The 13,674-nt window shown below is 42.2% G+C and overlaps 1 protein-coding gene across 1 annotated transcript in view; it reads right to left on the reverse strand.

The window, feature by feature from the left end:
* The window catches only part of ANXA13 (annexin A13), a 49,644-nt gene extending 36,336 nt beyond the window's left edge, over positions 1-13,308 (reverse strand). The window contains exons 1-2 of the mRNA XM_047073810.1: positions 13,294-13,308; positions 11,811-11,933 (exon numbers count right to left, since the gene is read on the reverse strand). Of these exons, the coding sequence (XP_046929766.1) occupies positions 11,811-11,933; positions 13,294-13,308 (138 nt within the window). The remainder of the gene's footprint in view (positions 1-11,810; positions 11,934-13,293) is intronic.
* Between the last annotated feature and the right edge of the window lie 366 nt (positions 13,309-13,674).

Below are 13,674 nucleotides of genomic sequence, written 5' to 3' on the forward strand. Positions count from 1 at the left end.
ATTTGAGATAGTTTTTTTTTTTAATTATTTGAGAGAGAGAGAGAAAGCAGGGGAGGGGGCAGAGAGAGAGAGAGAGAGAGAGAATCTTAAGCAGGTTCCATGTTCAGTGTGGAACCTGATGTGGGGTTCAATTCCATGACCCTAGGATCATAACCTGAGCTGAAATCAAGAGTCAGACACTCAACAGACTGAGCTACCCAGGCACCCTGAGATGTTTTAAAATAGACAAATGACTGAGTCCCAACCTGATCCTATTAAATCAGAATCTCTGATATAAGTATTTGCAAAACTTACCAGGTAATTCCAACGTGAAGCCAGGGTTAAGACCCACTGGTCTGACAGAAATTAGAAACTTTCCCATTGACATCCCAATGAATCAGAAAGACAACTTAAAAATGTGCTGAGGCTTTACACAAATAAGAAATCCTAGACTTTATTAAAGGAGCAAAAGATAAAGGGAAGAGGTTTATCATAGATTCTGAGGGTAGAAATTCAACCCAGGGTTTTCAAAATGGGTGACATGGAACACTGAATGTATTAAAGCCTGTCGGACTTTCAACTGAAAAAGGAATTCTTTTTAAAATTCTCTCTCAGTTCATCATATTGAGTCATTCTTTGCCTCGTGATAGTATGTCTTTCACACTCTTTCAACCCAGAGATTGGCAAACTATGGGCTATGGTCAAATTCTGGCCCATCATCTGTTTTTATAAATAAAGTTTTACTGGAACATAGCCAACCTACTCATATACATTTAGTCAAAGGCTGCTTTCACACTTCAGTGGCAGAGTTGAATAGTTGTAACAGAGGTTGTGTGGCACACAAAGGCTGAGATAATTATTTTCCCAACCCCTTCTCTTCTTTATGCAAATAGATTTTTTTAATCAGAAAACAGATGACAGAATCTGAGCCTTCAGCTGGCAGTAGTATCTAGTTAGAATTTAATATAGTCTTTTTGCCTTCATTTAGTTATCCACATTTATATCAACTGATAATTGATTTTCCATTTATGATACTAACATAAAGTTTCTTTTTAAGATTAATTTTTTATGTCAAAAAATGAGTGAATTTAAAGAAAAGAGATAATAGAGCTATTAGCAGCATAGACAGCATATGTGTTTGGCAACATTCATGAAAGTCATATTTAAATCTGAAGTTTGGGAAACATTGAATGTATATCCAGTCCCCTCATTTTACAGGTAAACTGAGGCCTAATTGTTGAGTCATCTGCACAGGGTCACTTACTTGCTTATGGAAAAATCTGGAGCCCTCCCTCTCAGGACAATGTTCTTTTACCTCTCACTGGTTACTCATTTGTACTTTGAAACTAATTAGCATGAATGCAAAGTATTGTACTATTCATGAATTCAGAAACAGAAAGATTCTGGCAACATTTCCATGGGCATGTTTAGTAGACATTGATGGGCAATTTGAAACACAACAGAGGGGCCATTCACATCTTTAAACATGAATCTTGGGTGATAGTGGCATATTGTTTCATTAAGTTGATTGTTTCTTAGGCATGGTTTCCTTGGAACAATACATTTGACTTTTTTTTTTTTAAGTCTTGCTTTTTTTGTTGTTTTAAATCAAAATCTACTTAAATGCTTATAGAGCAAAAAGACTACTAATTAGAAAATATATATATATATATTGCATTGTACTCTGTGGGGTCTATTTAAACACAGTTTCAATCGTATAAGAGTATTTGGTATTTCACCATGTACTTATTGTTCTATTATCATTCTCCATGGTCATAGCAAAGCTGATTCCTCCATTCTTAGATCGTCTGCCCACTTGGACCCTTTCAGAGATCTGTTAATCAAGGAGGTCGACAGGATAGCCAGTCAGTGTGTAAGAAGCCTGAGAGTTCTAGCTAACCTTAAAAGGTGATAAGAACACATAGAACTGTTACACTATTGATCTATCCTTTCAGAGATGCAATTTTAAAGTGACACATACGAGGGGCACCTTGGTGGCTCAGTCAGTTAAGCGTCTGACTTCAACTCAGGTCATAATCTCATAGTTTGTGGGTTCAAGCCCCACATCAGGGCTGTGTTGACAGCTCGGCGCCTGGAGCCTGCTTTGGATTTTGTGTGTCTCTCAATCCCTCCTCTGTTCACGCTGTCTGTCTTTCTCTCAAAATAAATAAACATTTAAAAAAATTTTTTAAAAAGTGACATGTATGAAATATGTGTTTGGCCATCATTCTAAATGGATAGGAATATTTGAATCATTTGGCAAATAAGTCTGAAAATAGAAAAAACATCCACTTGAATCAGATCTTGATATGATTTACATATGTATGCTGACTGTGTATTCTTGAAAAATGAGTGAAACTTTTCAGGTTAAAGTAAATGACCTGTCTTCTAAACGTGGGATTATCTATATGTTGGCATTTTGAGACCACTTTTAATGAAGATTGATATTGTTAGATCATTTTCCAGAAAGACAAACTTTCTCAGGCTATGCTTTCTGCGTTATACATTGAGTTGGTGTGAGTTGAGTTGGCATTATGCATTGAGTTGGTGTGATACATTGAGTTGGTCACCTATCAAAAGGTGACTAGAAGGTGGGGACCTGACCTTAAGGAGATCTGACCTTAAGACTCTCCAACATCTAGCGCCCTAAGGTGGTGGGCACCATCATTTCTGAAGGTACTGACAATATATTCAGAAGTACAAACAATGTGACTGGCCCACCATGCACTGAGCTCTGATATAGGGAGACTATATGGGGCAGTCCTTTCAGGGGCTACACTCAGAGGAGAGGTGAACAAATGGACTCATGATTGTTTCAGTCAGTGACTTTCCATTGAGCACTGCTCATCTGGGCAGGAAAACTTAGCTCAGCTCAACGGCCTCAGTGCTGGATATTTCTGTAGAGAAGCCTTTCTCACTCTGGCCATCAGAGTTACTCATGGATTAACAGTCTTTTGGGGGGAAACCGCTGCCTCTCGCCTGCTGTTGTCACTATCAGGAGGACAAGGGTCAATCTTGAAGATGGATTGGCTCTACCCTGTGATAAGAAAGGCAATCAGTGTGAGGGAATATCTAGGCCAGAGGGGCAGGAATACATGGTTGCTGGTAGAAGTTCAGTCAGATAAAGACATTATGGGGTCATCTCCTGCCCTATTGCCTTGCTTTCCCTAAGGTCTGTGTCTCAGAAGCAATTCTGTCTCTCTGGGGACATTTGGCAGTATCTAGAGACATTTTTTGTAGTCATAAGTAAGGGAGTGCTACTTATCTCTAATCCTAGAGATCAGCGATTCCTCTAAACCATCATATAAGGCACAGAACATCCCCTCACAGAAGAATTTTCTGGTTCCAATATCAATAGTGCCAAGATCTAACACGATGAGTGTCTACCACCCTGGCCTAATGACTGCAACAATGCTATAAACATGTTTCTTTAAAAGGTCTTGAGAAGGCTGGGCTTCTGGTGCAAATGGCACATAGGTACCGACGAAGGCAAGGTCCCCAGTGACAAAGAGCAAATTGCTGTGGTTACATAAAAGGGAGGATTAGAAGTGGACCATGATGTCTTTCTTCCTTTAATTTTATTTCAAAGAAACTAGATGACAAATCTGAAAGGTAACTAGGTAACTAGGAGGAAGAATCTGACTTAAAGTTGGTCATCATCCTGTCATCACCCTCTGTTCTTTGTCTGCATCACAGTTGTAGGCTTCACAGCCTCAGCTGGCAGGGGCCTCATCAGGCAGCCTCAGCTGACTCATTCTTAGGGGCCCTTTAGTATTGTGGTGGGCTGGACAGCTCAGAGTTTCTACTAGAGGTGGAATTACATGCCCTGTATGGAAACAAGATCGCATCCTGGGGGAAAGTGACTGCTTTGAGGTTGTCCACAGATTGTTTTGGGAGTCAGAGATCTCTAAAGAGTGTTAAAACTCCAGATATCCAATTACTGCTGTATTGCATCAATGAAAATGAACTTGGAGGATAAGGTGATTGTGGGGAGATGATGGTCATTCCTCAACCATGAAAGGAACCATGCCTTCAAGAGTTATGAAAAATGAAGCACTTTTCTCATTAGAAAAGAACTATCCGTTTCCTTCTTCTATTGCCAAAGGCCGTTTTTCTGCCAATTCAATGAGAGTATAAACTTGGGATTCATTGCTTGCAGGAAAAAAAGAAGCAAGTGTACTCTGGGGTCCTCAAGAGTCAATGATAAGTGGGTAGACGGAATTGGAAAGAGAAAATACTGGGGGCTGAGCTGGGTCATTACAGCATTGAATGGTGCTGTGTAAAAGGCATAGCCAACAGTATGTGGACAAGTTTTGATTTGCTAAAAAGGAAACAAGGTAAAATAGCTAAATTTGCTTTGAGCAAATTTCTGTCTCCATCAGAATCAAAACAATGAATGTTATTCTTTCCCCTGGTAAGAGTTTAAATATGCATTGGATCCAATCCTATTAATTACTTCTTTAAAATTCTTTTAAACATTTTAATCTTCCTTTTCATTTCCACCACAACCATCCAAACCCCCATTACAGGAAGGGTGAATTATTTGACTGCCTTTCTATCTTATCTTTGAGTCATCATTCCCTATTTCAGTCCATCCAATACGGCAGCAGACACAGCAGTAGTCATATTAATAAAAATCATAGTTATAAGAAAGCAATATGATAAAGCAATATCCCCAAGCCCCAAGGATTGGTAAAGCCAACCTCTGCCACAGTGACAGTTCAAGGATTAGGTACATGACCCAAGTCAATCAGAATTTTTCCCTGACATGTGATAGAAACTTAGGGGGGAAAAAAAACCTCTTTTCCTTGATGTTGTTAACGTGGAGCTACATGAGGCCATGGCCCTCTCTGTGGTGCCCAAACTATCTGTGGCCATGCCTCCCTCTCACCAACAACTTTTGCCTCCCACACCACTGGGGAAAAGAAAAGGTTCATTTTCAGTGGGAGAGAATGAGCCCAACATGTAGAAAGAAGGAAAGAGAGCGAGAGAGTGAGATTGAGGAAGAATGTGCTAGTTGACAAGATGATATCTCCAGCCCCAGGGATGAATCACGATTCATGGCTGTCCTCTTCCCCTTGGCCAGTGATTGGTCTAGGGACAGGCTTTTGACCAACTCTGACTAATGAGATGGGATGTGATGCCTGCTTGGGGGCTTTCCAAAAAGATTATTCTCAGTGATAGGGGAGTGGTAAGAAGAAACATACTTTTTTCTCTGTCCCCTTCCCTCTTACTTGTGATCCTATCACGTGTGATCATGAACTTAAACACAGACCACTATCTTGTACCCAATGGGGGGAGCTGCTGCGAACACATCAAGGGTGGCAGAATGGAAAGGTAGACATGGCATGGGTCCTTAATGATGTGACTGAACCACTCAACCAACACTGGAATCCCCTCCTTTCAGACTTCGTGTGAAGGCTAATAATTAAATGTCTTTGTTACTTACGCCACTCTTAGTCTTGTAGTCTACTACTTGTACTCACATACTGACTTGAAAACAAAACAACTATGAAATTGTACTCCTCAAATTACCTCAAGTGCAGCCTTCTCTCTTGAGTTTCAGATCCAGCTACCTGCTAGGTGTTAAACCCAGGTGTCCCATGGATATCTCAAACTCAGCAGATCCCAAAGCCAAATTCATCCTCGCATTGAGCAAACTTCCAGTTTGTTCTATCCCCAGGATGCACCCCATTCACCTGGGTACATAAGCCAGGTACCCGAATCACTCTGTAGTCCTCCTTGTCCCTCACCTACCTGTCTACTTAGCCAGTTACATCTATTTGACCTTCCCATCAGTCCTCTCCTCTCTGATCCCACTGCCACTGTTTAAGTTGGGAACACAGGCTCATCATCTTTCTCCAGGGCCACTGCCTCCTAAGTGTTTTATTTGCCTTTGGTCAGGAATCTCTCCAAAACTTTCTCTACTAGCTTCTAGCATGGTCCATCCAAAGTGCATCTCTGACCTTGTCATTCCCTTGTCTGAGATTAGTTATGGCTCCTCTATTGCCTAAGATACTAGTTCTCAAAGTGTAGCCCCTGAACCAGCAGCAGTAGCATCATCAGGTAACTTGTGAGAAATGTAAAATTTGGGGCCCTGCTCTACTGAATCAGACACTCTGCAGATAGGGCCCAGCTCTCTGTTTAAACAAACCTTCCAAAGGAATCTGATGTACGTCGTTTAGAAAACACTACTGGCCTAAAGCAAAAAAACCCAATTTCCTTGGTGTAGTAGGTTGAATAGTATGCTCCCCGAATGCATGTCTACTTGGAACCTCAGAGGGTGACCTTACTTGGAAATAGAGGTTTTGCTGATGTAATTAGTTAAGAATCATGGGTGAGAGCATCCTGGATTTAGAATGGGTCCTAAATCCAGTGACTGGGGTCCTTAGAAGAAGAGAAATAGAGGGGAGGGCCATGGGAACATGGGAACATGAGATTGGGACTCCCCTGCCCTGAGCCAAGGACTGCAATGCCTGGGGCCACCAGAGGCTGAAAGAGGCAAGAAAGAATTCTTCCCTACAGTCTTCAGAGGAAACGGTGGCCCTGCTAACACCTTGATTTTAAATCCCTAGACACCAGAACGTTGAAAGAATACATTTCCATTGCTTTCAGCCACCCAGTTTGTGGTCCTTTGCATATTAGCCCTAGGATACCAATACACTTTGCATAGCAAACAAGGGCCTTTAGGACACCCCTGTGCATCGGAGTCGCTGCTCCCTGATCAGTGATCTATCAAAAATATGCGTGGTGCGCCTGTTATGTGTCAAGCCCCAGTGATGGAGCCGTGATGAGCGGTGGCAGTGCGGGCCCTGCCGAAGCTCCCGGCCAGGGGGAGGGGCTAGCAGCTGCACAGGCAGGTGATGTTTGACGGATTCAGTGCTCTGCAGGGCAAGAGCCTTCTTGTACCTCTCTGCATATACTCTGGCACCGTAAAGATTGCCCTTCTGCACCTTAGGAAGCCTCTCCCACTCCTTCCTCCCACACAGAATCACTCTCTCCCCTAAGTTTTGGACGTGTTTCTATTAGTGCATTCATTGCACATCGTTGTAATTGTTTACTTGTTTGCCTCCCTTGCTAGACTGTGAGCCATTCAGAGGGCATGGACTGTGCTCTTTGATTCCTCTTTTTATCAGTGGTGCCTCAAACAGCACCTGGCTCATGGGAGTTTCTTTAAAAAAAATGTGTTGAACTGATAACGAGGATGAAGAGTGGTTTCCTTCCCCTGTTGGCAGAGGGACTCGAGCTTACTTTTCTCCATGCAGCGCTAGGATGAGTTGTGGGAGAGACTGCAGCCTGGGGTCAGTGGAAGGGGCAGAATGGGGCAGTTCCCTGGACTGCTTTTGGTGTCAAAGGCCCTGGAGGAGGGTGTGGGACTAAGTAGGCTTTAAAAGCCATCATCCGGGCATCTCTGCAGGCTGAGTGATGGGAATCGTTCAGTCAAAGCTGGGGCACAGCTCCAGCCTATGCCTGTGAGAGGCTTTTGCTTCAAAGTTGATTTTCTTTCTTTCTTTTTTTCCCCAAAGTTTATGTATTTATTTTGAGAAGGAGCGAGGAGCGGGGGAGGGGCAGAGAGAGAGAGAGAGAGAGAGAGAGAGAGAGAGAGAGTCCCAAGCAGGCCCCACACTATCAGCACAGAGCCCAATGTGGGGCTCGATCTCATGAGCTGTGAGATATGACCTGAGCCAAAATCAAGAGTCAGATGCTTAACTGATTGAGCCACCCAGGTGCCCCTCAACACTGATTTTCAAACTTGAGTGTACATCAGAATCACCCGGAAGGCTTGTTCAGGTGCAGTTGCTGGGCCTTCGCCCCAGAGGTTCTGATTCCATAGATCTGGAGTGGGGCCCAATAATTTGCATTCCTAACGGATCCTAGGTTATTCCAGTGATGGCCTGGGGGCCACATTTGGGCACATCCCTGCACTAGAGGAACACGTGACATAAGACCCATGGTTCTCAACTTTGGGTACATTAGAAATTAGTTGTGGAGTTTTTAAAAAGTACAGATACAGGAGAACCTTACTCACACATTGGTCGGGGTGGGGGGTGTAACTGGTCATAGGGATTTGGACTCCAAATGAGTAAAACATTGGTTTGAGTAAGCCTTTCCCGTGAAACATAATGAACTGATGAGTTGATCACACGTTTATTGAGCATTTGCTATGTGCCAGGGTTTGTGTCAGTAATGGGGATACAGACATGAACAAGACACTGTCCTACCCCCAGTGAGCCATCAGTCCAGTCTGGGGAGGATGTGTGAGCAGCTAGTTCTAAAATCCTGTGGGAGGGGAGTGATGACATTGTACACAGAGTAGCATGGAAACACTAAAGGGGAGCATCAGATCTAGGGGAAGAGGAGGAAGCTCAGGATCGGGGGTAAAGAGGAGATAATGGTCCACTTCAACAGATTTAGAAATCCCAGTAGGTTAGCATCTAGTTGGTATAATGTGAAGAATTTCTACCTAAATCCAAATGCATGCTTCACCTCTCCTTGGTCAAATTACCTCATCTCTCCATGCTTCACTTTCCCCAGATTGCAAAGGGGATAATAATCCTGTCTCCCTCACAGAGTTGTGTGGACCAAAGGACCAAAAGGACACGTGTACGTGGGGGACTTGGTAGAGTGAAGGGCTCAGAGTTCATGCACACAGTCCGGGCCCCCAGAGCAGCTCACAGTCTAGCAAGCACTTGAGAAACGTCACTTATCCTCATTGTCCTTCCAGAAGGCCCCCTTGAAGCCTCCAGTTATGCCCACCATCACTGGGAATTTGAGTTCTGGGTGCTGTGCAGCAGGGCAAGCATCTGCCAGATTCCATCCCCTACACCAAGTGGCCGACCGCCCCGCCCAGGCTCCTACAGCATTAAAGCTCTTGTGTCAGTTTTTCAGTTTGCAAGTTCTTCCTTCCATTGGTATATTTGTCCTTGGCAAACTTTCCCCCCACCTTTAAATGACTTTAAAATGGGGGCGCCTGGGTGGCTCAGTTCGGTTAAGCGGCCGACTTCCGCTCAGGTCACGATCTCACAGTTCATGAGTTCGAGCCCCGCATCGGGCTCTGTGCTGACAGCTCAGAGCCTGGAGCCTGTTTCCGATTCTGTGTCTCCCTCTCTCTCTGCCCCTCCCCCATTCATGCTCTGTCTCTCTCTGTCTCAAAAATAAATAAACGTTAAAAAAAATTTAAATGACTTTCAAATGACTGCTTTTTATCTTCCAGAGACAAGAAACCCCTAAAGCCAACATTGTGTATGATTGTGTCTCAAATGCAGCCAACTTTGAGTGGGAGGCTTGTTTTTAAAGGAAGAAGGTATGCTTTAGTGCATGTCCTGTTTTGACATCAGAGGCCCTTTTTGTTTCCTTCTATACCCACGGTGGTGTTCAGGACTAATTTGGGGGGATAAATGATTTCCCGATAGGAGAGGTAGGACTATGTGGTCTTAGTTTCTTTCGTGGTTTCTTTAGGGTTTGAGAATCACACTTCAATGCACACTCTCGGTTAAAGCCATACTTACTTTATCCCAAACTCCCAGTCACATTTTTACTTCCCTCCAGAGCCTACCTTCTTTTCCCAGGCATCTGGACCTATTCCCACCTCATGTGTGGCTCCTGGGTGTTCCTAATCCACCTGCCTCGGAGCTTGCCTGTTCATCTGCTCCAAGTCCCAAACTGTTTTCCATTTTAGACAATATTTACATTGGCTAAATATTGGCACAAGCAAGTCATAAAATGTGGCATGCTCACAAACACCATGGCAGATCGCTGAGCAGATGTTCTAACATTTACAAGTCGGTTTTCACTTATGGACATTTATAATGACACCTGCTTTCATTGGCGGTATGCTGATCTGTTCTTGTAAGAATAGTGTGTGCTCCAGTTCCGCGTTTCTCAAACACAGCTGCACATTTGGAACCACCTGGGGAGCATTTGCAAATCCCAGTGCCCAGACCAACCACCAGACCAAGTAATTCAGACTCTCTGGGGGTAGAACTCAGGATTCAGTGTTTTTTAAAACTCCCCCGGTGATTCCAATGTGCGGCCAACTGTGAGCACTCATTCCCCAGTTTAGTGCTTCTCAGACTGTACTGTGCGTAAGAATCACTTGACGATCTTGCTAAAATGCAGATCTGATTCGGTAGGTCTTCAGGAGCTTTGGTTTTCTGCATTTCTAACAAGCACCCAGGCCATGTAGATGCTACTACTAGTCCAGAGACCACACTTGGAGTAGCAAGGCAAGTCGTGCCTAGTGCCTTGAAAATAATTTTCCAGAAATCATTTGTCCTCTTGAGTTTGTCCATGGCTCCCTCCCTATTGCTCTGCCCATACGCCACAGCCACACTCCAATGGCGAAGGGATTTCACTATTGATTTCAATTTTCTATTTTCCTCCAGATAACGATTCTTCTGAAAACAACCCACACAAGAGAAGAGTCATCTAGCTAAATCTGAGCAGATTTTCCTGTGCATCTTATTTTTCTGTCTATGCACAAAGCTCACTGAGCACAAGGTCATGTCCTCTAGGCTAAGCAAACTCTTTGAATATTGCTTGATTAGCAGATGATAGTAATCGCGATCATTACTGCTCCAAATAGGTTAGTCACAAACACGATGTCTTCAGTTGAAAAGAATCATTAATGATGGCAAAGGGATTGGGGGGAAGTGCAAAACAAAAAAGTAAATTTTCAATTCTCAGAATTGGCTAGGAAGCCCTCTGTATCACAGCACCTTGGAAAATGTAATTTCCTGGCCAATATCCTACTGGCTTTGGAGTATTGTTTGTCAAGCATCTGTCTGTGCATCCTGGTCTGTGGACATATCCTTGGGACTTTGTAACTTTCCTAGTAGGCTTTTAAAATATGTATTTACTGCTGGTAATAACTTAAAAACTAAATATAAAGCATATTGAGTCATTAGGATGACCAAGGCTAGCACATGATTTCAACGCCTGCATTTGTGTTTCTATTTATGAATGTGTATATGCTGAATAGCCATATTTTAATTGTTGCAAGCGAATGATAAAAGAACAGAGAACAGAGGGAGGTTTAATACAAAAATCACACATTTTAGCCAAGAGAAGGCCCGATTGTTTTATAGGGAGTCTTACAAACAAAAGTTGCTCAGTTTTGGATAGAGAAACATAATAGTAGAACTAAGAAATCATGCACCACATCATATTTTAGACATGCTGCAACACAGAAGAAACCACATTATAGCCATCAGGACCATTTTAACATGGAGTGTAGTCATTTAATCCCGGCAAAATAACATGGTCTATTATGCTAAATCAATAACATGCATTTATTTGCACATTAGCAACTTGTATTTTACTAGTATTTAATTTTATATATTTGTTTTGGTTATGTAACTGCTTCAAAACTACCAGCATTATAGTTTGAAGCTTGTACATGTTCAAGTAACTTTCTAATACGAGTAATTCAAGTCATTACCAGGACAGTTTTCTGTCCAAAAAGGTTTTGCATTTACTTATTTTGAAACACAGTCTTAGAACATATTCATTCCTTGTGCAATGTTAAATTCCATTAGTATTTTCTAAAATGTCCTACTGGCCATGCTCTCCATTGTAAGGCACTGTTAAGGGGACACCAATGGGAATGGAAACTGAGCTCCTAGATTACATTTTTACATTAGCTACAAACATTGAAACAGACATTTGTTTGTGTGGGGAAAGATTTCTTTGCTTGGAAGTAATGCCCGATGATGACATTTTCAGGCCAGAGGATTGTGGAGGATCCACTGTGACAAGTCATTGGTGAAGAATACTGGGCCCACGAGAGAGCCCAGTCGTACCTATGATTTGGAGGGAAAATCAGTGCTTACAGGCTGTTGGGTCTCTGGCTCTCCATTCCCTGGTGCGTGGCTGAGGGGCTTCACGGCTGCCGAGGGTTGGATGTCCCCTTTGGGCAAATGTTGACTACCTTCTGAGAGGGAGTAAGACTGGCTCTGAAGATTCAAAAAAGAGATACATAAAAATGCTAGACCACTCACACAAGCCAGAGGCCCCATGGGGTTGACATTCAAAAGATGAAAATGTCCTCCTGAACTGCTATGGCAGGGACCACTTATTCCTGAGGCCCTCTGTGGCTATCAGCAACATCTTAAAAGTAGGCTTCAGGGGCAGCTGGGTAGCTCAGTTGGTTAAGCGCCCGACTCCCGGTTTCAGCTTAGGCCACCATCTCACGGTTTCATGAGTTCGAGCCCTGCATTGGGCTCCTGCTGACAGTGCAGAGCCTGCCTGGGATTCTGTCTCCCTCTCTCTGCCTCTCTCCCACTCACGCTGTCTTTGCCTCTCTCAAAATAAATAAATAAACTTAAAAAAAAGTAGGCTTCAGTTTCTCTGGAAGATATACTGAATGTAAGGCTCATAATCTTGACCGGCAAGAAAATGTTATCCACAGAAGATTTTAAATATAACACCTCCCCAAAGAAGATATTTGTAGGCTTGCAACCATTGAGTGCAAATTTAGTTTATAGCAAAGGGAAAAAAACCTTCATGAACAAAGCGATAGTTTACAGAACATTTTTGAATTTTTTTTGTCTTTGCTTCTAGTTTACATACAATAAGTCATTTCTTGCCAGGGGAAGCTACAGTTGGTGCAGTAAAACCTTGTTAAAATTTTTATTGCAACAGTTTTAGATATACATTTTTCAATGTAAAAAAAAAATCACAATTTAACTCAGACCTGCCTTGTGTGTCGTTGGTTTCAAATTTTTAGTCATTAATAGTTTATAGACACAGTATTCACATGAGCGTAGACATTTCAGAATAAAAACCTAAATGTTAAGTCCATTCCTTGGATATCTGCAAATATCTGATTATTTGATGCTGCTTAGAACTAATACTGCTTAGAAATAATATTTTCACTTTTCAGTCCAAGTTATATGGCCTTGGCCTCATAGGAGTACTTTTGCCTTGGTTTACGGATATTTGTAACATGAACCTGTCTTCCCCACAAAACCCTTATGGGCAGAGCCTACCAGATTTTATGCAACTTTGCTATAACTAACAGCTTTAATCATACATTCCACAAACACGTATTAACCATTTGCTTTCTGTGGGGCACTGTTTACTATCTTGTTTTAAATACTTCTCTTTAGCCTCTCCTAAGAGATTTTTGACCAATGGAGAAAAAGATATATTCCAAATGCATTTTAAAAGCATGGTATGCTGTTGTGAAAACCAACAGTAAGGAGTAATCACAATGGTATAGTGCAAAATTATTAATCATGATTTCATAGTTTAAATTTCTCCACATGCTAACTAAAATGAAAACTTTGTTTGATTCCCAAAGGCAATACTTACATGACGATTGCCCATTTTCGTTTTTCTAAGATAGTTGTTCTGTATTTCATTAAGAGATCAGGTCTCCTTCAGGCCAAGTTTATAATAGTTTTCCCAGGGCGTAATATCTCTTGTGTTTAATAAGTAACTTTTGGCATTGAATTTGAATACATTATTGGGGATGGGTAGGGAGTGGTGAGAGCTACAAATGAGCTTAAGCTTCCCAAGCTACTTTGTAGACCATCTTTTTAAAATAAAATATTTATTAATACATCAAGTATGGGCTTTTTAAGTTGAATAGAGAGCTGCTTTTCGACTAAAGGGCTAAACCTGTCTCACTTCTGGATTATTGAAAGGGTCATAATTTGTTTATTTTGGGTGTTTATTTAAAATTTTATAGCT

This window comes from Lynx rufus, unplaced genomic scaffold (genome assembly GCF_022079265.1).
Source record: "Lynx rufus isolate CCGP_SWC_20201006 ecotype Redwood Valley unplaced genomic scaffold, mLynRuf1.p SCAF_12, whole genome shotgun sequence".
In the NCBI taxonomy this organism is placed as follows: Eukaryota; Metazoa; Chordata; class Mammalia; order Carnivora; family Felidae; genus Lynx; species Lynx rufus.